This window comes from Falco punctatus (assembly GCF_963210335.1).
Source record: "Falco punctatus genome assembly, chromosome: 9".
Classification (NCBI taxonomy): Eukaryota; Metazoa; Chordata; class Aves; order Falconiformes; family Falconidae; genus Falco; species Falco punctatus.
This window is the reverse complement of record NC_137589.1, coordinates 9,038,814-9,066,233: the sequence shown is the minus strand read 5'-3', so window position 1 is coordinate 9,066,233 and position 27,420 is coordinate 9,038,814. Positions and strand designations below refer to the sequence as shown.

General features: G+C 44.0%; 1 protein-coding gene across 2 annotated transcripts in view; it reads left to right on the top strand.

The window, feature by feature from the left end:
• The window catches only part of DLG5 (discs large MAGUK scaffold protein 5), a 120,394-nt gene that overhangs the window by 857 nt on the left and 92,117 nt on the right, over positions 1–27,420 (top strand). The window contains exon 2 of one of the 2 annotated variants that reach the window (XM_080403208.1): positions 342–11,249. In XM_080403208.1, coding sequence (XP_080259334.1) covers positions 10,955–11,249 — 295 coding nt within the window. In that variant the 5' untranslated portion in view covers positions 342–10,954. Of the gene's footprint in view, positions 1–341; positions 11,250–27,420 lie in introns of those variants that run through there. The other variant, XM_080403209.1, reaches the window with a different exon arrangement.

Below are 27,420 nucleotides of genomic sequence, written 5' to 3'. Positions count from 1 at the left end.
TTATTCTCCTCCTTTTGATAGTGGGTGTTGGTTAGGAATCTTTCAATACATATGGTAATTCTATCTGCATGCACCCCTTTGAAATGTTAAACTGTGCAGATTTTTAAAAGCAAAACAAAGAAAATGAATTGCCAAGAAATGCAAAAGCAACAGTGAGTCTGTTCCAGTAAACTTCAGGAGTCCCAGAAAATGCCAGTTAGGTGTGAGACTTAAGAATCATTTGGTGCAACTTATTATTCAGAATTCTGCTGGATTCTGAGAAGAATTGGTTAGCAGTGGGATGCGATTCATCCCTGTTTGAAGCCCTGTGATACTATTTTCTCCTCTGTTACTTCACACAGGAGTTGCTTCTCAGAATCCCCCTTCCTACGGAACGAAGCCCTTCAGCCTGAGCAATACACAGTCACAGGTCGCGGATTCTTCAACTCGGGCTGATTCACAGCATCGCTGTTGTCACTCAAGGGCAACCCGCAGCTTACAAGGATGGCCTTGGCCGTATCACGGTGCAGGCCTGCAGCACCCGCAGTGGTGCGTGCCGCGCTGCCGCAGGGCACACGAGCAGGGGATCTTTCCTGCACACACTGGAAGGAAGGGTGCACCTAGCTACTCACTCTGCACTCACCCCTGCACTTCTGCAGTCCAACCCCGCTGCAATGTTTGCTGGATGTGTAGGTGTCTTCACAAACCCACTCGACAGCTCATTCCCTTTCCCATATGCCATTCTTCCACATTGCTGGCTCATGCACATGTTTTCCAGTTACATTAGTGGCTTCCTTTAAAATTCCATTTCTAAGACGACACTTAGGTCTTCTGACTTATGCCAGTGCTGTGCATTTTGTAGTTTCCCCTCTACATTTCTTTCTTTCTTCTTGTCCTTGTTTCTCACACAGAATCCTCCCTTCTGGGCCCGTGGTGACTGTCACTGCTGGTGACACTGCTGCCCCGCAGCAGGGCTGTGTCAACCAGTACCACTGGCTGGCTGCAGCTCAGCCAGGCAAGGTTACTGGGATCCTTTGCCTGCAGGAGGATTAAACCACTCAAGGAAAAAATGTCTCCTCAGCACATCTGGATGTGGAAATTTACTGCCATCGAAATTACTATTATGGTCAAATAAGGTTTTTTTAAAAAATTACCTTATTATATAAGGGAATGTATCCATACTCTGAACTGAAAAGAAAGGCATCCCAGCTTCATGTGGCTCTTTGTCAGCATTGAAAACCGTATTCAGCTGTTTAATTCTCCATTTACTTTTTCCTTTAGCCTGCTTCTGGTCCTTCCCACTTCAGACACCAATGTTGTTTCGCTTGCTTGTGCTTGTGTGTATTCTGTTGAGAATAAAAATAAGGAGAAGCGGGGATCAGCCCAGCAGCTTGGTAGTAGTTGGCACATGTAGAAACAATTAACTGTTGCTGCCGCACACTTGTATGACCTGGGGAAATCTTTAGGCTGGCTGTAGGTTAGATTCCGACTGTTGAAGAGTGTTAATAGTGTCTCTTCAGCAGCATGGTTGTGAGAAGAGATGCTAGAATCGTCAGGGTGAGTGAAGGGACTCTGCTCGTGAAAACTTCCATGTGCCACAGAACACTTGGTCAATGGCACGTACTTGTCTTCCTCGGTTTTTATTGCCAGGATGTGTGGATTAAACAATGCGATCAGCATCTGCCATGTATAGTTCTTACTATTCTTTCATCTTCCAAAGAAAGCGGAAAAAGGCTGGAAGTTGCTCTCGCAGTCAGCTGCGGGACAGACACTGACTCGGGCAGGGAAAGGAGAGGGCAGCGAAGCTCTTTGCTGCCGTTAATACTCTTGGAGGGGGAGGGTGGCAGCTCTGAAGACGAGTGAAGGGAAAAAAATTCTAACAGTACAAATAGCCCACGGTAAAAAGGATAATACTTGGCTTGCCTTGCTGATGAAGTGTATATATCCTTCACGGACTATCCCTAGCAGACTTGGAGACTTCTTAGTTCAGTTATTCTTTTACACAGTTTTTTTATTACCAAATTGGGGCTTCATTCAAGTCCCCTGGAAACCCATTAGAGAACTCTAACTCGGCCGAACTGGATGAGCTTTGATATATGAATTATATTAAATATTTCTATCCATCAAACTCCCACCAGTTAATGCATCTTTTTAAGTTTCAAGCAATCGCATGACACTTCTCTAAACATCATTGCTGACTTGATCCAGAAAGAATCATGTTAACCAAAATCCTTTTTAAGGCTTCCATGCTGCTCAGGATTTTGTCTCAGATGTTTCTGCTTTTTCTGGGCACGCTCAGGATGTTTGTTTCCATTTTGTGTCGAGGTGGGGATTTTCTGTTTGGTTTGGGAGTTGGTTTTTTGTTTGCTGATCAGTTCTGACAAATCTTGTCGTTCTTAATAATTTAAGTTCTAAATAACTTTTATGGCATTTTCCTATAAAAAAAAAAAAAAAGACTCCTCATCTTGAACTGTTGCATGTTTCATTTTTTACATTTGTGTTACGAGGGGGAAAAAATATGGATGTGTCGGAGATTTGTAGCTCAGTTTAAACTGGATGACCAAACCTTGTGGAAGCTGGTAACGCAGCTGCCGCTGTGCCAAGCTGAGACGTTATTTCATTCTGGAAGTCTCTGCTGGCTTTCCCATCCCTGCCAAGGCATGTAGGCTGGCGCACAGACTGTATTCCTCTTGCCTTCTAAATTGGAGAGTAGCTTGGGAGTTACTTCATTTCACGTTAGCTACTGTTTTCAGAACTGGTTTTAGTTAAGTCCAGTATTTTTGTCATGTTAAACACTCCTCGGTCTTCAGTTGCAACCTGGCCCATAAATGCGCTCTGCCTGAGTACAGCAAGTCGTGCAAGGGTTCCTCTTTGACTTTATTCTCACTGTAACCTCAGTCTTGTGTTTAGCTCCTACAAAAATAATTTCTCCCTCCAGTCAAGGAATATCCTGCAATGTTAAAAGTAAAAATCTCTTCTCAAATCGGAAGCATATGGCATTTATGCAGTATTTATGTAAACAGAAATCAACAAACAGCAGTTCACGTCTTAGCTACGGGTCTGACACATGGGCTCTGCTTGAAGACCGGCATATTTTTCACTCTCCTGACCATCTACATTTGCCTGGTTTTCACAAAGTTTCGTACACAAGTAATGAAAGTACCCTAGGAGTGCTTCTCCTGTATCATAAAACAGATTAATTCCGAATGCTAGAGCATTTCATTATGAAGCAATACTAATTCCCTCCAGCTGGATGCTCCCCACAATCCCACTCATCTGCTTCCATGCATGATAAGCTTTTGGAGTCCAACCAAATCTGAGTACTGGTCTATTCTCACACACAGTTCAGCTGGGTACTGGGTTTTTTTCAGGAGCTGGGCAGCCCCTTCTGTCCCTCCACCCTTAGCTTAAGTACTGCAAAACGTACGAGCAGTGTGACAAGCTCTTCAGGCACGTGGGGAAAGATGGGTGTTGTGGGGTATCTAGAGAAACTCGGAGAGCCCCAGTTGCATGCGTACCTGTCTCCTTTCCCTTTGGGCTTGGACTAGAGCCTGCCCTGGAGCTCTCTCAGGGACTATCGGCTTCTATTTAGCATCAGGAGCCTTTTTCTTCAAGTCCAGCTGTCCCACGATTAAAGCACTGCCCCGTGCTCACAGTCTGTAAAAGCGGGCATTTTTGTGTGTCTCAGGCAGTTGTCCCCTGTGGCTCTGCATGTTTCTGCCCTGAAGTCTTTCCAAAGCTCTGTTTTGTCATTTCTGCCTGCTAGGCACGATCAGATTTTTTTTTGCTCTTCCTATACCCGCCAGGCTGATGTCTGAGAGGAATGGTAGTCTATCAAAACAAGTTCCCTTCTTTCTGGCTGCTTTTTTTTTTTTTTTTTTTTTTTTGACATACTACATTTTTTAACGGTAAAACGAATTGTATGTGTTTTGGTAGATAATGAGCAAGGCATCTGAACCAAAGCCCTTTCAAATCAATGTCACCTGCAAAGAGTCCTGGATTAATCCCTAGGTCCTTTCATTGACTTGGAGACCCTCAAAACCTTCGCTTGTAACTGAGATGTATTCAGCTCTTCAAGTCTTGCACGTCAGTAAGATGGGAAGCCACTTGCTATTAAAAGTTCCTATGTAATTTTAAGCAGATCTGAGGCTTCAAGTATGAAATGGAATGTAAGAAAATACCTTTCCTTCTTCGAGAGCCTTTAGATTCAAATCCAGTTGGTAAAATCCTCGCTGCTGATGGAAGAACAAGGAAGGTGGTGAAACTGTGCCAAGGCTTTCTCTGGAGCACTTGCTATTCCATTTGTCCACCTCCTTCAACTGCAGTTTGGGTTTTCCTCTTACCAGCTTGTTCATAGAAGTTATCTAGGGATGCTGAGGGCACCCATTTGCTTTTATCTCCCCATTCATGCCAAAAGAAGTAAAAGCAACTGGTCGGTATAAATAAGTCTTTCTTGGCTTGACTTGAAAACTGACCTAGAAACCAACCCAACAACAAACTGCAAGCAAGAGCTTTTAAAGGGGCTGTTTAACATCTGCTGGCTTGCAGAAGTTAACCACATCACAAGTCAGCCCAGTCTCCCAAAGAAAATGAAATCACCCCCCGGTTCTGCTCTAATCAGACGGGTGCTTGGGATGTATTTGCAGGGCGCCTTCCCTGCGGAAGCTGAAATTCTTACAGCCCCGTAGGCACCGGTAACGTGCCCCTGCAGGATCGCCGCTTTCCCTTTGCTGCCTGTTTTTAGAAGCAGATGTCTGGGAAACAGAAGTGATTGTGTGTGTTCACAGCTCCAGGAGGAGCGAATTTCCCTCCCCTTTTCTTCCCCCTGCCCTTGCCCACCCACCCACTCTTCCCACCGGGTATCCTGCCCTAGAGGAAGGCATTTTCGTCCTCTTTTAACTGGCAAATCTTTAGTTGCTTAAGTAAAACAATCTTTTTAATTTGTTTTTTTTTCAGCAGCCCCTGGAAATCTAAAACCTTCAGCAGACAGGGTGTTCTCTTTCTCTTGAAGCTGACTGGAATAACTGTCTGATCTTCTTCATTTTAATTTGCCCAGAGAGGGAATGGGCCAAAATAATTACTATCTGAAAACTGCCTCGTGCTGTGCAAGAGGAAATGACTGATAGGTTTTAAGGCTGCAGGAGGAAAAAAAAAATAGGGAATATAATTCTCTGGTCTGCTTTCCTTCACGCTGTATGTCATAGAAGCTCACTTAAGAAAGAGCGAAACCATTTCCTGGAGTTCACGATTGCACATTTTTAGGAAGATAAATGATCCTTGTGCTTCTGTGAGAGGCTGACAGCAGCTCCCTTGGTCTGCAGCTCCAGCACCAGTGCTGAGGATCTCAGGATTTATGGGCATAACCCATTCCTGGAGGCGATACTGCCAGGTGAAATATTTTTTCCTAGGCAATAGTGAGACTGCTCACGTTATGTTTGGGGTTTGGTATATTGTTTTTTTTTTTTTCCTTTTTATGTGTAAATGAGATCTTCTGATCTGCTGCCCCATTAAACCAGCACCTTCCTATCCTGAAAATGCTAATTAATTGTCTGTGGGTTACATCCACCTGAAAAACTAAGCTTCTATTGAGAACTGCTTAGCTGCTAGTGTTTCATATAACATCTATTATAAAATCTCTGTGGTGTTTACCATGTATCTAGACAGCTCTAATCTTAACTTAATGATCTTAACTTAACTTGCATTTTTCATATACCTGTCTTGGAGATTGTATTCTTTCGCAGGATCCACACAGTGTTGCCAGCTTCCATTAATTTACTGTAAATCTCAGTATTTTTCTCTAGACCCTTAATTGCTTGAATCCCATGATTATGTGAGAAGCTTAGCTTTCATTGCAAAACTGTTTCTACCATACATGGCTGCCAACGATGCTTGAAGACCTGTATCCTAAGGGCTTCAAAAACCAAAAATCAAATAAAATGTCTCCCATTTTTTTTTTTTTAAATAAAATAAAAAAACCCTCCCAATCCTAAAGAAAATCCTCTACTTTTGGCCATTGGGATTTCTGACTGGTTCTGATTGCTGACGTTGAGGAGGGGATTGGTAAAAGTACAGCGAGCAGAGCTGTTGCTGTGGCTCAGGCAGCAGTAAGCAGGTGGGTACGGAGGAGGAGGAATTATTTGCAAAAGAGTGGCAGGTATTTTTTGCACAGACTGTTGTCCTACTAAAAGAGTTATTAAAGTGAGTATAAGAAAGTTTCTTTTGGGTGTTTCTAAAGGCTGACCTGTCAGAAAATACCAAGCTAACATAGTTCAATAGCATCACTCAGTGTGTGGATGACCGATGCAGAATACAAATTTCATCACCTGATGGCTTTTGGGAACAAAGATTTCGCAAGACAGAACAGTTGCTGCGTGCAGCCCTTGCCATTGCAGGTGCAACGTATTTTACTAGCTTCCCAAAATCCATCTTGAAAGCAGGTAGGCTTTTCCTTTCTGTTGCTCTTTACTTTTTTTAATATATTTTTTTCCCCTTTCTCCTTCCCTTTTCCTCTGCTCTCCTCTTTCCTGCTTGATTGTCACGACGCTCAGAGTCGTCTTGGTTTCAGTCTGAAGCTGTCTGACCTGTATGGAAGATAGACTTGTACGGGAAGAACTATATGCTGGATTATGTGAATTTGAATCTCTTTTTAGTTTCTAATGCAAACGTATGACACAACATTGTATTTCAGGGAATGTGCTGAGCTTGCAAACACAAGCATGATGGTTATTGCATAATAAAAAAAGGTGTAATGGCAATTACGGGAACAAAATCTTCTTGTACTAGAGGCTGAATCCTGCTCTTGATTCTGATCTTAATCTTTTTTTTTTTTTGGTACTGTAGTTCATATTGTGGAATTTGCTGGGATTTCATATACTGCAGAGTTCTGAGGACTTTTAACAGAAACAGTCTTCATACTGTGGCTTGCTGAAACCTAATGCTTGTGCTGCGGATGATCCTGTCCTCCCAGCAGAAAATTCTGCAAGACAAGGACTTGAAAGTACTTGGCTGCCCCCATCTTAAATCTTCAGAGGGAGGTTTTTCAGGGGCAGATGTACCAAGCAAATACCCAACTTGATTTTTCAAATGCCAGTTTCTGCTTTTGAAAATCATTCCCAAGGTCTTGCTACTTTCTTAAGCTTTGGATGCTTTATCTGCATTTGAAAGGTTCCATTTCTGCATGGAACACTAGTGTTTCTCCTTTTCTTTCTGAAAAGAAGATACAAAATGGCATAAAAATAACCCTGATTTCTGCCTCCATGTCCCTATCTTGTCCCTTAAATGTGCTTCCCAGACTGCACAGGCTAGCCTAATATGCTCTCTCAGAAACCCAGTGTTTTTTCTAATGCCCAAAAACATACATCCTCAGTAGCCTGGTTTCCAAATCTTAGTATAAAAGATTTGGAAAGCTTCTCCAAAGCTCAGAAAAATCTACTGATCTTCCCCACCCCCACCCACCCTGATAATTTGTCAAGTTGTGGTTCGAATCCAATTTTACGTAAGCACCTGTGACATCCTATGTCAAAGCTCCAATTTAATTACATTTTTAAAAATCCTTCCTTTTATTTGGTTTAAAGAAAAAACAAAAAACCCCACATGCCTGCCTTTTGGTACTCTGATAAACACCTGGTTGATTCTTGCATAGTCTGTGCAAGTTGTAGACTTCAATTCATTTCAGGGATCTGCCTTTTATTAACTTAGATTTTAATTCTGAAAATTTATTCCACAGATATATTCTTTTTTCTGAAAACTTGGTGGGGGAACCAAAGGTTTTGCCTATTTATTTATTTTTCTTTTGGAGATAGGGAGGAAGGAATTAATTGAACATTGGGTTTGCTGCTTATTTTGGCAGTAGGATTGTAGATTCCAGGGTCCTGTGGTGATCTGAATTTTGGCCACTACCTAAACTTCTGGCAAAATAATTTTGCATACGTTTCATGGTTTGAGTCCTCAAAGATGGCATATATGCCTAAGCTTTATGAAGGCTTTCTGTGCACTTGCTTGGGAAGGTCTATACTGAGCCAGGCGACTGAGGTAGCAGCAAGGTCCCTCTCTTATACAGGCAACTGCCAGCCAGCTGGACCCATGAAAGAGAGGAATTTGTCTGAATTTATCGGAGAGCAAAGAGGACTTGCCAATTGCAAGAAAAATGGAGTCTAAGAGACTGCATTGCCAGAAAGAAAGGAACCCAACACGACAGGGATTTACCTCCTACCTGGCGCGATCTGAGCAATGGCAATGGGAGACGCAGGTCTGCAAGCAAAAGGCGAGGCAGGCATCGCAGGATGAGGAGACTGACACTTTGTTTGGAAGAGAAGGCAAAGGACTAAGACACACATTTGGGAAAGGCAGGAGTAAATGGAGTCCAGAGCAAACACTCGCCAAGGCACACCTCCCTCTAGACTTTGGAATGGGACTCAAGATACCCGAGCTGTGCCCTGCCCGAACTATGTCAGCCCTGCGTTACTGCAGGCTCGGGTGCAGGGCACCTATCGGAGCGCTGAGGCAGGCAGGGGACAGAAACCAAGACTGTTCTTTATTATTTCAAGTAGCAGAGGACTGTCACATAGATCTCAAGTACAGCTCTCCTCATAATGCCCCATAATGAAATTTGGTTCTTTTCTTCTTTACCTTTTCTTTGTTTCCTTTTCTTGACAGGAAACCATCTAAGCCTAAAACATGCGATAAAAAAATACTGTTAAAGGACTGCTGAGACGACAAAGCCTTAACAACTGGGAAATGCTTGAACAATTTGTGCCATCTTTGTTCAGTCTCCCCATGAATTTGCCTTTCAGTTGCCCAATGACTCGCCCGACGTTCCGTTGCAGGCACGGAAGGGGACTGACCGCCTTGGCACGGGCTGAGCGTGGTGGCTGCGATGGCTGTGCACCAGGTGACACAAGGCAGGTTGCGCTTCTCACTGGTAGTTTTTCACTGTGGTCTATTTCTATTTTGTTTTGCTGAGTGAAAGACAACAATTAATGCATACCGGTGTTAACCAATATTTCTGGAATGTACGATCACTTTACTTGGCTAAACTTTGCCCAACTTACTGGAGAGAAATAGGCAGCTTTTCTGATAAATTTAAATGGACTAGAAAGACCGCAGGTTGCAGGAATTTACATTAGTCACTAGCCAACAAAGCTAATCTCTGTGTATTTTGTCTAGTAAAGGCAGTTGCTAAGAAAACCACGGATGCAAATTAGAAGAAATGAATCTACAAGAGCATAAGTAACAATGGCCCAAACGTGAAAAAACTTGTTTCAAAATTATGCCGTACTTTCAAGTATTTTTTTAAATAATGACTTTTAAGGTTGAGGAAAAATCCCTAAGTCCCTTTATTCTGTGTCTGCCTCCACTAATAGCAGCAGAATGCATACGATGATTATGCACGTAACCCCAGGCTGTTTTCACATCTGAGAGACATCACCGTCCTTGTCTGTTCAGCTATGTAACGTGACTTGAAACTCAGTTTGGCACTCCAGTTCTCCAAATGGGTGTGTTAACAGACAATTTTGGGGAACAATTGCTTCCCCTTGTGCACTAAACAAAGCACACAAGTGTTCGGGCAGGAGGCGTTCAGGTACTGGGTGTAGTGGGGTTAATACCATATCTGTGGCGCTCTTTCTGTGTCATTACAGCCACCATTGTTTTTGCGGGGTATCAGAAACACACCGGCAAGTCTTTTCATAAAAAAGCATGAATTGAAGCTTGTAATGGCTGGTGGCCGCGCTGCCGCCCGCTCCCTGCCAGAGCCAGGCACCGCTGGGCGCAGCGATGCTGGGGGGCTGCTTCGGACAGAAAAGTTGTGATTCTCCCTTTTTCTTGCTAAACAAAACATGGGTGCTCGATTGGTACATCACCCGCTCTCTGGTGGCTCACGGAACGCCGATGAAACGGCTTTCGGGGGTCCGATGAGCCAGCAGCTGCTACTCACGTGTGGCTCCTTGGTTTGCGAACTCGCCTTTCCGTACATTCTCACGGCCCGAGCCCCAGCTGCCTGTTACGACCGGGATGTTTTGTTTTTCCCGGCTCAGGGTGCATCGAGGGCTGAGGCTGCTGCCCGCCCGGGTGCCCGGCAGCAGGCGGCGCCCCCCGTGGGGCCCGCAGTCCCGGGGGAGCCCGCCCGCCCCGCCGCCGCGGAGCCTTTGTCTCCCCGCCGAGCCGCCCCGGGGCCGGCTGCCGCGGCTCCCCGGCGGGAGGTGGGCACGGCTCCCGCAGGCTGGCCCGCGGCGGGAGGGCGGGCAGGGCCCTGCCCCAGCGGCCCGCCTCGGGGGGCGGCGGGGAGCCCCTGACTGACGGCCGGGAGGCGGGAGGCGGCCGGGCCGGGCCGGGCCGGGGGAGAGGCAGCGGCGGGGCGGCCGGGAGCGGAGCGGGCAGGCGGGCAATGCGCTGCCGCAGCAGCGGCTCGGCGCAGGCGGCAGCTTGTGCAACCAACATGGCTGCGTGCGCCCGCGGATCGCGAGGAGGCGCCTGGCGCTGAGGCCGCCCGCCCGCCGCCCGCGGCCTGCAGCGGCGGCGAAGTTCTGCGGGCTGCCCCGCGGGGGGGCAGCGGGGCGGGGGAGGCGGCGGCCGCCCTGCCCGCGCCTCTGGCTCCCGGCGAGAGGAGGAGGAGGAGGAGAAGTTGTTTCGCCGCCCGGGGGGCGCGGAAAGGCGGCGGGAGGAGGAAGAGGAGCAGCAGCCCCTGGCGGCGGCTCTCCCCGGCCGCCTGAGGGGGAGCGCGGCGGCGGCTCCCGGCTCGGAGGAGGCGCAGGCGAAGCCGCCCTCGGCCCAGCTCCTGCCCCAGCTCCGCGCCTCTTCCCCGGGACGAAGTTCGGCCGGGGGCCGCTGCAGAAGCGCCGGCTGCCGGGGGAGGGCGGCCGGCTGCGCCCCGCCTCGGCCCCGCGCCTCCCCGGGGGGCGGCGGTGGCGGAGCGGCGGGGGCGGGGGGCGGCGGCGCAGCGCGGCCCCGGCGGGGCGAAGTTTGGCCTGGCGCGGCCATGGAGCCGAAGCACAAGGAGCTGCTCGCCCAGTGCCGCCAGAGCCTGGCGCAGGCCATGACCGAGGTGGACAAGGTGGTGGAGCTGCTGGAGGCCGCCGGCGCCCTCGGCCCCCGCGACCTGCGCGACCTGGAGGCGGCGGGCGGCGGGAAGGCCGAGCTGCTCATCGCCCTGCTGCTGGCCAAGGAGCGGGACCACTTCCAGGACCTGCGGGTGGCCCTGGAGAAGACGCAGCCCCACCTGCTCTCCATCCTCTACCTGAACGGCGTGGCGGGGGCGCCGGCCGAGACGGCCGGTGAGTGGGGCCGGGGGCGCGGGGCGAGGAGGAGCCGGGGGGGGCGGGGGGCAGCGGCTGCTCCCGCCCACCCTCGCTGGGGCAGGGGCCCGGGAGCGGCTGTGCAGCGCGGCCCCCCGCTCCCGAAGGTGGGGAGGCTGCGGGCGGGGGTCCCCCTTTCCCGGGGTGGGACGCACACGGCCCGGGCTCCCCAGCCCGCCCTCCCTCCCGGGCGGCGGCCGCGCTGCCCCCGGTGCCCGGCGGGGAGCGGCGGGCGCTTCGCGGTGCCGGTGGGAGCCGCCCCCCCCGGCGGGTTCCTGGGGCCGGGGGTGGGCTGGGGCCGGGGCGAGGCGTACCCACAGGGGTCCCCCCCTCTCCGAGCCCCTCGGGGCCGCCGGGGGTGTCCCGCACCCGCTTCTTGCCCGGGCAGAACGGAAAGTCCCCGCTGCAAGCCGGGCGGCTGGCAGGGGCTGCCTGGCCGGGCGCCAGCAGATGTGCCTTTGAATAAATAGTGACACTGTTTTTCTCCGGATAAACGCGCTCGTTGGAGGCTCGAGCGCTGTAACTCGGCTGGGTGGTTAGGACGGGAAAACAGTTGGCTTGAATTGCACATCCCGATGAGAAGAATTGGAGTGTAAACCTGCTGCTTAGCTAAGCTGGGCTTTGACCCGTAGGTCTTCCCCTGTTCCTCTCCTCCAAAACAAACCACGGTCTACTTCTGTGTGCACAATACCAGGCTTTAAAATAGCAATAATAAAGATTCGGTGGTAATAACACAAGGCTTTCTAAGTGTGGCTGTGTTTCCAGATGAGAAACACTTCAATTAAAGTAAGTAGTAATTCTGTATTACAGATTTCAGGTTAAAGAATATGCCGTTGTCCAGGTGATGTTTAGGTTTCCTCCTCCAGTTGCCTGATTCAGGAATGTGGCTTCTCTTCTTGCTTTTGTTAGCTGATTTGGGAATTGCAGAGTGCCTACCTGTTTACGTAAGGAACCGCATTGGGAGGGCTTCCTGGATTTTAGAAGCTATACCATTTCTTCAGGAAGACAAACCCCTGCAAGAGCTTCTTCCATCTGGAAAATACTGCTTGTGTGTGCGGTTGCATGTATTTTGAATTACGCTGTTGATGCTAGGAGTTTGGTAAACACACAAAAATGCATGAGGGACTTATGTTTTGTTTTATATCAGTGTATTATCGTGTATGGCCTTTTCTAATGAATATACGGCAGGACCCCACAGGATGGGGAAAAATGGGACCGAACAATAGACCTCAACACTCCTAACATTATGTGGTCTGACATCAATGGGAGATGAGGGCACTCGCTGCCTTTCAGAATGGGACCCATGATGTTTTTCTATGGTTAGATTAATGCTCAGTCTTGTCTTGTTGGGAAGATGCATTAATGGTACCAGGCTGCTAACATTCCCCAGCCTTAAAAACAAAGGTGTAAAAAAACCCCAAAACATGAATGACAGGAAAAAGCGAAGTAAAAGATGGATATAGTAATACTTTATATTTTTAAAATACAAGTTGGAATTGCAAACTGTCTCGCAACACTAAGCTCTCAAGGGATAAGTAGTTTGATTGGCAAAATGAACTATATCCTCCTTGACTGAACACATTCATGAGGCTGGTGGTGGGTTAAATTAGCAACTATGTGGGGAAGGATGTTCCCCTGGTGCAATGGGTTTGAAAATTTTATTGCTTTCATTTATGGGTAGTAGTAAAGAGCTAACTTTTGAGAGCTTACGGTTTTGTTGCCCTTGTGATAAATGTGTTTACAGATTAGTTCACAATAGATTGCTAACAGTGAGATTAAGAATAAACCGTCACACACTTAGGAAGGTAAGTGCCTTCAGACGTTGTTGTGTATATTCCAACTTTACACTCCTGAGGAGGTCTCATGGTAACTAACTAGTCATGAGGCTACTTGTGTGCCCACTGAATGCCTGTCAAGGATCCTTGTCTGTGCACGACTTTGTCCTGTGTGTGTTACAAGAGTTAATGTTTTAGGGTAACAGCAGTAGAAATGTTCTCGTTTGAACCTGTATTCAGGTGTAATTGGGTTTTACTGTAATACCTCCCTGTAGGGAGTCTGACCACCCGTCTGCTCTTCTGGTGCCATTTAGGAGTTTTTCCTCCTTTTCACTGGGTATCTTTAAGGCGGATGAGTCAAGTCACTTGATGTTCGTTGGATCTAGTAGCAAGCTGTAAACAAGGTAGCAAGAACTGTTGGAGTCTGTATTTAAAGTACTTAAGTGGAACAGTCCTCAGGGTATTTGATGTAAAAAGCCTCCATTCTTAAAGGCAAAAAAATAATGTATCTTAAACATCCCTTTAACTGAACCTGTGCAACTGAATTAATTTTTTAAATGACCGTTAGTATCTGAAAAAATGACAGTTTACAGGTGTACACTTAATTCTAGTATTGTTTCGAAGTGGAGGCTAATGTAAAGTATGTCCTCTGAATGCTTGTTGGAAATGGAAATTATTTGTAACCGGTAACCTATTGTAGTGCTGTTTGCGTCTTTCTTTTTCCAGTATGCTGCTGTTGTGAGGGAAATGGGGAGGTAATCAGCAATATAATTTTGTTCAAAGTTGCAGAATTCAGCATATAGCCTGCTCACTACGCTAGCATGAGTGATTCTCCTTTAGCATTCACAACATGTACCATTACTTTGTTTTACTTTGTGTTTTCCTCCTCCTCGTGTTAAGTATCACCTCCTATTGGACTTCAAAGGTGATAACGTAAACTCAGAGGGAAACTCAGGCTGTTATTTATACCAACAGTTCTCGTGGTTGGCTGGACAACGTAGAGCTGACACTTTTATAAGTATTTATCGACAGAACACAGAGGGAAGTAAACAGCTGGTCTGACTGCTAGAGGGAAAGAACTGGGGACCTACTACCCCTGGAAAGACTGCCAGTATGGGTAACTGCCTTTCTGTTACTAAGAGCTTGCTTTTCTTTGTAGAATTTCCACCAGTTCAGTCCTGATTTAAATATGTCTTCTATAGTAGCTTGTAATTGCTCGTTTTACACCTAAGGCTGTACAGTGGTTTGTGAATGACGGTTTCTCCCATGAAATGTTTATTTTTAAGCTTACTTTGTATCCAATTTGAGAGTAGTATGCCCAACAGTGTTAGTAAACAGCGTGCGAAATTGAACAGGAAACTGCCTTCTGTCAAAGCAGAAGCTGAACGAAGTGCCATTTGCTCTGTTTCACTTAGTCGCTATCGGAGGCTTCACTTCTTGGAGTAAGACCTTGGGTTACTACACTGCACTTCTACCTAAAGGTTTACATGAGAAATTGGCTCTGTCCCTGTGAAGTAACTGTTGGGCTCATTTAAAATCCCCCAGTATTTTGCACAAGGATTAATTCCTTAAGTGGTGTGCCAGGTGCTTTTATTTATTTGGGGGGGGGGGGGGGGGGGGGGGGGAGGGGGGCTGGGCTGATGGATTATTATTAAATACTTGATTTGGCAGGTTACCCCCATCGTGCACGGGAGAAACCCTGTATCCTGATAGAAGAACATATCCCTTCTAAATGTGGAAATAAATTACTTCTGAGCATGAGGTTGTCTCTTAGATATCTTGCTAAACAGATAACATTTCATTCTTATAGTTGATACAATGTGAATCTTGTGACATAAAATGTGTCCAAGGCAAGAATACAGTGGAAGATACTTCATCGTGACAAGTAACATTAAGGTGTATTTTCTTTTAAATGTAATTAAAGGGCTAGAACATAAATCTCATGAAACTGTGTAGTCTTTAGAGCGCTTCAGATAACATAGAGCTTTCTACCTGTGTTTTTGCAATATTAAAAAAAGTGGCAAAAAGGCTAATTGTGTTTTCAGGCTTGTAGTTTGTTTTTGGGATGAATTTGGGGGGCTACAAAGTTGCTCCTAGTGCTTTATCCTCAGGCTGAGTTAGACTGTTGAACTTGAAAAACTTCGGTGCTGGTTTCACAGCTATTAAACTTTTAGGTTCATGGTTTCCTTTTATATTAGCAGTTGGTCTCCTACCTTTCTGTACCCGTACAGCTGCTGTCGGCGAGCGTGCGTCTGGAAGCTGAACCGTAACAGAATGGCTTTTTTACTGTAAGGATTTAGCACCATTTTGGATTTCAAAAGCATAGCATGTTAGTCTTCAGAGGTGTTTTATCCAACAGTTTCAAGACTGGAATTAAAGTTTTAAAACTTCAACATTTAAAATTCCAAATCGATAGCATTTTTTAAAAGGCCTTTAAGGGGATAGGAACGAAAGAAGATGGTCGTAGATTGACTTGGAACGTGTTCTTCTGTTATTTAATAAGACTTACTTTTCTAACTGTATTTGGGCAGAAATCAAGTGTTAATTTCCAGTCCAAAAAGAAAATGTGGGCATTTATAGGAGTAGGGAAACGTTAGAATTCAAACTTTTACAGCTTTTAGAGGGATTATATCAATTCCTCCCTCTGCTTCAATATAAAAATAAAAAAAGGAGTTTTTTCAGACAGTATTGGATTTGAAGTCACAAAGTTTACTTTTAAATGTTGCAAAGCCTTTCAGCGTATTTAAAAACAAACACAAAAGGCAAGTTGTGGATGTGTGAGTTCAGGAGATGGAGAGCTGGGACCCACTTCTCTTGCTGGCAGTGCCAAGGACACCCACAAGAAACACAGTAATTCCAGGGTTGTCCCTGAGGAGCCGGGAGCGTGGCTGCTCGGGGCTGGTGCTGGGGCCTCTGCATGGTGCCCCCCGCGTTGTGCCCTCACTTCCCTGTCCCCCACAAAGTGTTGGCCAGTCCCCACAGGATGCGGGCTGGTGATGGGCAGGAGGAGCTCCCGAGCAGGAGTGAGAACTTGAGTTAGTGAGGAGCTGAGAGACTGTCTGGAGGAAGGGTGTGAGACTTTAGGGACATGGATTAGTGGTGGCCTTGGTGGTGCTGTGCTAACGGTTGGTCTGGGTGATCTCCAGTGGCTTTTCCAACCTAAATGATTCTGTGAATCTCTGTGGAGGTAGGCTGTGGTGTCCTGTAGGAGCACGTGAGATGAAAAGGGGGCTTGGAAGGCTGTGGGGGGAGGTTGGGGAAGAAGACAGTAGAAATTCTCAGAGACGAGAAATAATGCTGGAAGCGTGCGCTCCCTGGGAAGGGAGAGAGGGGAGAATGAGGAGAAGTTGTAAAAGCCTAATTTACTGACTCAAGGACCGAACTGACAATTTTGCAATTAAGTACAATTTACGCTCCCTTCCATCGCTGAAAATTGAAGAGTGGGTGAAGTAGAGCAGTATGTCTGGGTTTTTCCAGACCTGTTATTAGTCCCCAGGGTAGCTTCACAAGCCTTGTTACAGGATTTCTTAAATTGTGCAGATGAAAAAGCAGGCAGTGCTCAGAAGTCACGTTAGGAGAAATACAGGTCTTTGGCAGCACTGAGCAGTAATTAAACTTGATCAAATAACCCAGTGCTAGTTCTGCAGTACCTGTGTCTTCTGATGATCTTACATTTGTGGTATCTCTTGGAATTGCCAGGCTAAAAATATGCAGAAGGTTTCCGGCAAGTGTCCGGACCGGTATTCCCAATGAAATGTCTAGCAGTAAGTGAATGGAAGCAAGCTCTCGATCCCAAAGAAGGAAACGTGTGTTTTAGTAGTTCACAAATCCCAAGGGGGGCAGTTCTCAATTACGTTTTTGCTGTGCTCAGGGAGGGGGTGGAAACAAAGCTGGCCACAGTAAACTCATGGGGACGTCATTTTCATCGGTGTAAAATGAATAATAATAATTTGGTTGTGGTATCCGTGCATGCAGCTATCAAATTGCTTTGGACACATGCAGGACTTGGTATCTTATGATATTGCGGAAAAGAGGTGAGACTGATGTGGTTTTGGGGGGTTCTTTAAGCTTGTTACTTCTATGAGTACCCTGAAATAGAAGCATAAATTTCACTTTCAGGCATGATCAGTAAAAAAAGCCAACAACTTTCTGTAACTTGCTCTTTATTTACTTGTTAAAGCTAAAGATTGCCTCAGAGGTTTCAGATCTTTAGTTTGATTTAACTACCATTCTCTGTCTCATTGTCTTGTAGCTTTAACAAATGTTGGTTGCTGTGAGTTTTGGACCTCTGGTCCAGAAAGTGAAGACCACAGCCACCACATGGGTAGTGACTTTGGGCTTTCCAGTTCTGTTCCCAGCCTGCAATTTGAGCTAAGAGTTCCTTCTTTTTTTTTCCCCCCCTTTTCTTTTCTTCCTTCCCTGTGCTGTTTGCTTTTACCAGTTATTGTTTTTCCTTTGTTTCTTTCAATTTGCTTCTTAGCTTCCCTTGCTCCTGTTAAATCTCTTCATGTTTCTCCCTTCAGTCCCCAATTGTTGTTTCATTTATTTTTTCACAGCATTACAATTCTTTATTCAAAACCCTGGTCATAGAAAGATACCAGTAAATCTTGATAAATTCCTTCTACTTTTCACTTGTTTTCTAACCATTTCTTCTGCTGTAAAATCTCAAGGACAGAAGTTTGATCTTTCAGAGCTGTTCAGTCCCCAGCACGTTTTGGGTGTTAGTGTGGTGGTTCTGGGTGGAAGTTTTTTGTTGAGATATAAACAATCATAAAAGGCTGTATATATACATTGAAAACATTTCTGTATGTGAATTGTTCATAGTATTGATTGAGATGTTTTGTTGGTTGTTGGGTGGTTTAGATGTTATTTTTTTGTTGTTTTGTTAGTGCATATAACATTCTATGAAAAGAGCTGAGTTATGAAGTCTGAGGCATCTAGGCTTCTGAGACTTTCCAAATTACAGTGGGTAGTCAATGCTGAAGCATTGTTTGTGACCTTCAAGATGCAAGTGATTGGCTGCTTTTTTTTTTTTTTTTTTTTTTTTTTGTGAATGGTGGTAATTTAGAACTGAAACATTCCTATATAGGAGCTGGAAATGTCGCACTGACTGAGCTTTGGCTTGAGGTTGAGCAATGCTTTTGTAATGAAAGCATGAAGGAAGGGTGCCGTCCCCTGAAGAGACGAGCGCTGTTAGTGCATCTTGAATGCTGGAGCCCAGCTCATCCAAAAGGGCCATATTATGGAGTTCTCGGTGTTATTCTGGTATAATAATTATTGTCGACGCAGGATAGAATTGCTAAAACGTTGAAGGAGGCCCATAGTGCTATAGCTTAGAAACCAGTTCAAAATCCAGAGCGTGCAGCGTTTGCTGTATGTGGTATACAAACAAGGTGAAATTTGGGAACTCCGGTTGTAAGCTGTTGTGCAGGAGGAGCCTGCTCTCCGCAGGGCACTCTTTGCAGGCTTGAGAAGCTGATGGTAGTAGATGGGGTAACTAGAATTGGTGGACCTTGAAGAACCTGACGGAAGCGCTTGGCTGCTTGCAGTGAACACTTAAGGAAACTTGTTTTGACAGTGTATGATTACTGGGCAATACAGAGTAACTTAACTACAACTGGAAGGCCTTTCATACCCAAACTGGTGTCAGAGGAAGTTAAGAGCAGACTATTTCATATGTATATATAACCTCCACCTTCTTCCTCACAACTTCTGAAGCCTATAATTTCACAGTTCCTGGGCTGAGTTGCTCAGCAGTTTGCTTGTTCACAGCATTAATTAGTTTGTTCTGGAGAGCTGCTATTTGTATTATAGAAAAATCTTATTTTTTTTCTTTTTTTAAAATTTTGAATAGGCCATATTGCCTTGATTCAGAAGCTTTCCAGGTGCGCAGCTGGCCTGTAGCAGCAGAAAGCAAGTGGGAATGCAATACCATTAAGTGTTTCAGCTGGAGAGCTGGGGGGACTGGGTTAAGAGGGGCAGTCTAAAGGTTGCTTTTTGGCAGACTTTTTACATAGTTGGCAGTTTATTGCGTCTTTGGATGATAAATCAAGAAACTCTCCTCCTCCCCACCCCCAAACCCTCAAAGCTAACGTTCTGTAAACTTACTTCTGAATTAGCTTTCCTGAATATCCAGTTGGGACCGTTCACTTTTATAATTATAAATGCCTTGTGACAACTTCCTTGCCTCTTGTACCCCCTCTCCTTTCGCCTTGGCTTTTTATTCTACCTGCACATAATTGCTGATTCATGAACATGCTTATTATTCATGTACTTACCTTCCAGCATGTGAGTAATGCCTGGTTATATACATCAGGTTAGGCATGTGCAAGCGTTGGCAGGATCCAGACCTCACGTACTAAGCTCTTTGGATTAGACAACGTCTTCAGTAAGGTACCGCTTTTACGCTCAGAAAGTGAGGCTGGTGGCTGTTTGCCTCTCGGTAGCGCTCAAAATGGAGTTTCTGTGGGTGTACATAGCCATAGCGTAGGAAAAGGTATTCTCCTTGAGGTTTGGTGTAAAACGTAGTTGGAATTTTGGTCTCACTTGGTGCAGGTGAGCTATGTTCTGTTGATGTTAGTGTAGCAAAATCCTTGCTTTTCAAGTAGATTCTTTCTGAGACAGACAAGCTGGCAGGTGTGTGTGTGGTTTTCTTTAAAAGCATCAGAATTTTTCGATTGGGGAAGTAAAGTGGTGTAGTAAATATCCATATCAAAATCACCAAATACAGCTCCTGCATTGCTACATAGATGTTCACGTGTTATTTTAATAAGCGTAAAACTGTAGCTCCTTTCTTGTTTCTGTTTCTTGTTTGTTTTGCTTGTGGATAACTTTCTCCTGCTGCGTGCATTTGTGGATAGGTATCTTTAGGAAGAGATGGTTTTGGGACTCGGGTAACCATGTGATCTTGCTCTTTTGAAGCACTGATATAATTTCAGGTCGTCTTCCTGGGTTAGGATCCTTTTGTGGAAAGAGAGGTTGATTGAGTTATGGGGAGCTCTTTGGCTGGAAGTCAACAGGAGAGTGACAGAGGTGGTTTTAGTGACTTCTTTCTTTCAGGAAAGCTTCCTCTTATGCAGCTTTAAAGTTCTCTTAAACACTTCATACGTGATCTTGTGAACATTTGCAGTGATTTTTAATCAAAGCTCTACTTTGCATTTAGATGATGATGATCCTTTTTCTGGGTGGTGTGCAAGTGAGTGTGTATGCTTAATGGTGGTGAAATCGGGCTTTCTAAAGGTTTTCTTTGAGGCTATATGCATCACCACAATGGAAATATTCAGGTATCGACTGCATTTCTTAATCTTCGCAGTAATAATGGATGTCCAGTCTGGTTATTCCCTTCTGTATGCTTTTACCAGAAAGAGCGGTGTTATTCGAGAGCTTGCTTAACCTTTAATTGAAGATAGGGCGTGTTGTATTTTTAACAGATTTGCTCTTTCAGTTTGTTAAAGGCCATTTGGCTTAAGTAGGTGTGGTTAAAAATAATAGAAAAAGCTTAAGTCTTAAAGAAAAACAAACAAAAAACCCCAAACAAGCCTTAAACAGTGGTCTGCTTTCCCTTGTAGTTGATCAGCTGGCTCCTTGTTGTTGTCAGCTGCTCCATCATGTAGTTCTTGTGTTGGGCTAGGCTTGGAATGAGCCCTGTGGGTACAACCTGAATTTTACAGATAATAAAATCACAAAAAGCAATACTAACCCCCCTCAAAATCACAAAAGACGTATTCTCAAGAGGGAATTCACTTTCATTTGTATTGTTTTCACCTTAAAGTGTGGTATGTGAGTTTTGTTTGGGGTTTTTTCCCCTCCTTTTAACAGAAAGGAATATTAAAAAAAAATACTTTTTGGTTCAACTCCTTTTCTGCTTTCTGTGGCAGTGGTCCGTGGGATGCTCGGACTGCCTGTTGCCTCTCTATTTAGACGTGCTGCAGCAGCTTTCCTTTGCTGCTTTGCCAGTGTGCAGGCAGCCTTTGGTGGGTTTTTTTTGCTGGAGAAATTTTAAGTTTCTAAGGCTTCTAATTGCCATTAGGGCATATGAGGCAAGGACAGTTTCTATAAGATGCAGTGATTATTTCTTTAGGTTAAGGGTCTGATTAGTCTGCCTTAATGAGCTACGCAGCCACCCTCCCAGCTGCTGACTAACACAAGGGCGGCTCAGCCTTTGAGACTGCAGAGTTGAACTTTGAGTTATTTAGTGAGGTTTTTCTCTAAACCGCTGGCCTTGAAAATGTGTAAGCCAGCACTTCAAGGTACACTACACTATCTCATAATTTGAAGGCATTCATCTGTTACCCTAGTTCATGAACCTTTCTTGTTTTCCTGGCCTCTTTCCGGTAGCCAGGAGTACTTTGTGGGCTGCGTTGCTTGCAGGTGGCAGAGCAGCGTTTGTGTTGAGTGGGAGAATGTTCCTTGATAATGTTAAGAAGCAGGTTTGGATACTGAGGTCAGAGATGCTTTCTGCCTTGGGAACTTTTTGGGACCTGGTAGGATATCAACAGTATTGGTATTAACATAAAAGTCAGTACATACATGAAAGAAATCTTTGTCAAGGCTGGGGCAGTCCTTTTCTGTACAATCTGTGTGTAATGTGTGCTAGACTGGAAGAAAACACAACGTGTAAATACTGAGCTGTTTTTCTATATCTGGCTGAGTTGATCTTCAATGATATGCTGTGCATACGTGACACATAAAATTTCATTTGCTAGGGAGTATCCCATTATACTGTCTAGAATGTCAAATCGCAATTTAATTTGAGAGCCAACTATAGCAAATTCATTAAGTGCTGCAAAAAGCCACGTTGTCAGTATGGTTTTGGTACTGAACTTAAACTTTTTTGGGGCCCCTGATTTCCTCCTTTCCAGTGACAACCAGAAGGTAAAGGATTGCAGCACGGCCGTTACCTGGCTACAGTCCTGAGCAGTTTACTGCACGTATTGTGCTGTGCAGTGTGCTCCCTCGTAAGGAATTTCAGGGTGCTACGCTACGTGTTGCTCAGCATCTCTGGAAAGTGAAGTTCTTTTTTCTTCTTCTGCAAGTCTGTGTTGCAACAATACAATGTCGAGTTTATTGGTTTTGCTCTGAATCTGTTTAGCTTTCTCACGGGCACGAGCCAGATCGTATCTGAGGGCTGGAGAAGCTGTTTTAGGGAATCCACATGAAATGTTCTGTGAATTCATCTCATCAAATGCATTTACATGTGTACATTTATGCATGGAAATTTTTAACACATGCTGCTTTTATAATGAGAAACACTATTTTGTGGAGAAAAAATATATTGAAAGCAGATGAGATTTTTAAAGACTAGTTCTCTTATCAAAATAATTCAGCTTATTCCTACAATGCATTTAAGGGAACAATAAAGAAAAAAATGCAACCCAAAATTAAGGTTTTGCTGAAGTATGATTGCATACGTTATCATTATTGTGTAAGACACGAACCCACAGTAATCACTCAAACCATTTTATAACACATTGTGGTGAAATAATAGCTTGTTAAAGATAATCAATGTGCCATGGTTAGAGCTTTACAGTTTTGGGGGAATAATTCCCTGGTCTTATGATGGCAGGAGGAGGTGACTTTGGATCATTGGGGCTTTAGGATTTCTGACCTTGCAGATTAGATCGTGAGACCTTGGCCTTTGATTTAATTCAAACTAGTATCAGATGTTGGATAGCATCTGCATTTTATGTGGAATTCTTAGTATTAAAAAATGCTTTCTTTTCTAGATCCATTTCAGAAAAATCACTGAAAGTGCACTTAATGTTCTTAATGATTTCACTAGAACTTTGTTAGCTTATGGAGGGGAGTCTCATTTGGCCGGCTAATCTCTGTTCTGCGTTTTCTGCTGTCCTCATGCGTTTTTCAGTTCGCACGCAGTTTGTTGTGAAGGTAGGCTTCTCCGCTTTCCCGCCTGAGCGCTCGGCGTCCTTTTATGATGGTGATGTTAGGGGACCTGATACGTATACGTGCTATTCACGTACGCCAATTTGTACACCTTAAAAGGTGATGAAATGGAATATGCTCTTTTAAGTGATTTCTTTAGTTTTGTTAACACTACAGGATTTCAGTCTAATTATATTTTTTGTGTTGTTCTGCCCACCCCTTTCAGCAGCGTGATCTTTATTTATTAATAGAGCTTATAATTATGGTATGATATCGTATGGCACTGTAAACTGAAGAACATAGGAGCCACTCCTGTGATTCCCACTTTGGCTTTGTAGAAGATAAACATACAAGACAGTGCTTAATAAGACAAATAACTCTCCATTCCCTTAAGAGGTATCCTTATGTTAGAACAACTTTTTCGGTGAGTCTTAAATTAAAAGAGTAAAGATCAGTTACACTTTTTCCAAACTCAAATAAATTCTGATTTCAAGAAATTACATAAAACGTAGATGTCCAACATTTTTGTTATGAACTTTTTCTGGGTAACGAAAGTTGTTCTGAGCATTAGTAAATAAAGGTAATAAATAGGTGTGGCATGTTGGGACGTTGTAAGCAGTCATCTGTGTCTGGCTGTTGGATTGCAAGGTACACAAGTGGCTAGGCATTTCCCCAAAGGATTTTTGGAAGTTCTTAAATAAAATTGTTCTTGAGTTCTTCTGTTAATGCTGGACAAAAGGAATTCAGGGAGGTTACTCTTTCTGCTTCAACAGGTTTTTTTGTGGTTTGTGGGTGTTTTAATAGGGGCATCTTAAATGTGCCTGTCTGCAGCCTTCTGAACATAAAATTTGGGTTTGTCAAAATGCTTATTCGTATCATAGATCTTAGTGAACTTAAGATATTTCTTTTCTTTCTGAAACTTACTTCAAAGCAAATGCTTTGTGGGTTTTTATCTTAATTTTATATCAGCCTGGAGAAATTTGCAGCTTTCTTTCTAAGCAGGAATTACCCAAAGACTACTTTTCATTAGGCATGGATTAATTATCATGATGAAAATAATGAAAAAATACATTGTTTTCCCTTTGACTTGTCTCAGATCGAGTAGGGTTTAAGTAAAGTAACTTTGAGTCCTTGCAAGTTTCATTCTGTTGTCCCTGTCAGATATATTGCGTATCTGCATTTTTGGTTGGAAGTGGCACCACAAAGAAAAGCTGTTACTCTGGGTTTTCTAGACAGCTCTCATTAAGAGTGAACCTGCTCCTGCTTGAACTAGGAACACTAATTTCATGCTAGTATAAAAAACAATTCCAGCTTCCAATAATGCTCCTAAAAATGGCCTTTTAGAGAGAAGCTTTCTTTGCCAACTGCTTTCTGTATAATTTCATTTCAGCCATTTTGTGGATGTCTAAGCTGAACATCCAGCATTACTGATATTAATTGCTTTGCCTTAGTTTCCTAGTGCAAAAATTAGGAATAACCGTCGTGGAAGTAAGTGTGAGAACGCTGTTACTGGAATGACTGCCTTTGAAGGACTTGAGGATTTGTGCTGTGGAGAAGACTGGAAGATGGTGTGTATTTAGAGCAGGATGTGAATAATGTATTGCTAGAGTATGAGGCAACTCATTGCAAGGACGAATGATGAAAATCAGGCAGAGTTCTGTAAGAGGAGGAAAACACATCATGGACAATTATATGTGCTTGCTTAAGCCCGGAGCTTGTTTGCAGAGCTAGGTGACCTTTTGTAGGCTTGGGTTGGGGGTAGGATTTAGCACATTTTCAATTTGCCTGGCAAGTCAGGTGTTCCGGGAGCTGTGGGTCAGAGGAGAGTGCACCAGCCAGCTTGGGCTTGGGGTCTCTGTGTCTTGCAGCATGGGTGGAGTGATGATGAGCTTCACAAAGATTCAGGGCCACGAGGGAGAGTGGGTGGCTGAGAGCAGTGAGAGCAAACATCTTGAACTTGCTCTGCGGTGGTGATTGTGAGCATTCCCTGCCTGCTTTGATACAAAGTCGATTATGTTAGCTGCGATTATCCTCGCTACTAGCTAAAAGTTTGCATGAAGAATTCCCTGCCACATATAAGAAATGTTTAAAAAAGCTTTTTTTACCAGTACTGTTGTAGTTGTTACCACTCTAGTAAATGACACCTGTTCTTGGTGTATCAGTTTGAACACAAAAATTGAAGGTCAGAATGTTTGTGGAAGCCAGGTCCAGGGCTTGGGCATGGCCAGATGGCCTAGCTGGAAATGTGTATGAGTACCCTCAGCTCTAGCGTGTTCTTAAATTTGTCAGTTCGTGACCCTAAAGTTAAGAATTTGCCTCTGAACATTTTGCCCAATTTGACTTCCATTACACAAGTGTATTTTTTTGTTTCAACTGCTGTGTAAAACTCATACAAAAAGCCCTTTGCAGGGCATGGGAGATGTAGTTGATTTCCCCAGCTTGGGTGGGATAACGGCAGTAAAATGGTTAGTGCAAATTTACTGATAATCTTTGCTGCTACTTTCAGATATGCAAATGTTTCCTGTACGAGGATGGAATGTGAACTGACTGCATTATACAAAGATATAATAATTTTTTTTGCTGTGCTGAAATGCTACTTGCGGATCTGAGATGGAAGTGTATTAACACTTAAAGTGTGCAATCTCAATACTGTTTTCAGACACTAAGCAGAAAGCGTGTTCGTGGTTTTGCAGTGAGTGGAAATTGTCAAGGTACATGTCATATGCCTTGTTATTGGATATACCTCTTCAGTGCTGATGCTGTAAGAAAATGGGTTATTATAGAAGTATAGTCAAGCTCTAGTTGCTATACCATGTTTAGACATGGGATTGCAAAATTTGTCCTCTGCGTGTGAGTGTAAAGGTGTCAGCTCACTTTCACATGAAAAGTTGGTTCTTAGGTGGGACAGGGTATTTCTGACTCCTTTCTCAAAATTAGCAAAACCTGCTGATTTCCATGAATGCATGGAGTACAGCAGTGACAGTAATGAACTGAAACCTTTTGGAGAGGGTTTCTGTCATTCAGAGGAAACGGGTATGTGAATGTGAGCACTATGGCAGAGCAGATCACACACTACGCTACAAAAACATGACGGACTTGCCAAGTTACATCTTATTTTTCTTACATTTTATGTTCAAAATTATGTTTTCTCAGTGATTAATCTCACTTCGCAGGTTCAGACGGGTGGTAAAATACAGTTTTACAGTTGGAGAGGTTTGAAGCAGAGGAGGGAGAAGTTCATCCCAAAGGACAGAAAGGAAGCTGGGAGTGCAATACCTACTCCAGCGCTGTCAGTGCAGCCCACAGAAACAGGAGTGCAATTGTCATTATTTTCAAAATTAGTGTCTTAAAATACATGATGCAAACTATAGCTAATATTAAAGTGCTGTAACTGTATCACAGTAGCTGTGTCTTCCTGATATATTTTGACAAAAATAGCTTACCACCCAGTACAAAGCAGAAATACAGGAAAGTCTGCAACCTCTCCCAGTGGCTTACTGCTGATGGACTTCGTAATTACATCTGTCTAACTCCATCTGTACCCTGCTCAGCTAGAGACTGGATTTAAGATTAATTGTATGATGGAGGATCCTGGCTTACAGCTATATCTTAATTAGAATTTGCAATCCACTTTACATAAAGATATCTGAAAACTCTTTTCTAAAAGAGCACTGATTATAGGGCAAAATTAAACATTCTGATATTTCCTTTTTTCATAATTTAGGAATAATTTAAGTTTATATAAACATATTACCATGCCATCTGGTTTATTTCTCCCTTCATCTTACTCTTGGCTTCTGTCATCTTGCTTATTGCTCTTTGCCTTTTTAATTAGTAGGAAAAAGCAAGTTGAAATGACTTTTCTGTGATCACAGCAACATTTCAAAGATTAACGAATGCTGTGAAATATCATGTTTTTCTGTGTTTTGACACTGCTGTGGAACATAGCTCTGATACTGATAGGAATATACTAAATCCCTTTTGAGTTGGGTATGTAATATTTTACTTAATGTAATTAATTGTTTTACTGGAAAATATCATGCTTTTCAGAAATAAGTAGTTCAGATCTTGAACTACAGTACTAAGGTTGAACTATAATGGTAAAGCTCTTGCTTTTTGCTTCACAGTGGTGTCCTGGCTGAAATGAATCTGTTTCTAAAAGCTGTGGTTTGCAGGTATTGAATTGAATGTGCAGGAGTTAACATTTACTGTGTTCTGGGAACTCTCAGGATGCAGTCTTGTGAAGACTGACAGAGAAATTTTGCTTGTTCTGATGATTTGGGTAAGAGGAGAAAAAGAAGGAAAATACACAGTTATAATTTATTTGGGTTAATTTAATCTCAAGTGCTGCAATGTAACTTTAGAACTGTTTTTTTTGTTTGTTTTTTAACTCGACTAAACAGTGTTTTGGGCCCAAGACTTTTTCTTCAGTTGAAATGACTTTCAGCAAGATAACCTTTTATGTCTTTTTAAAAAGAAGGGAGGGGAGGGGG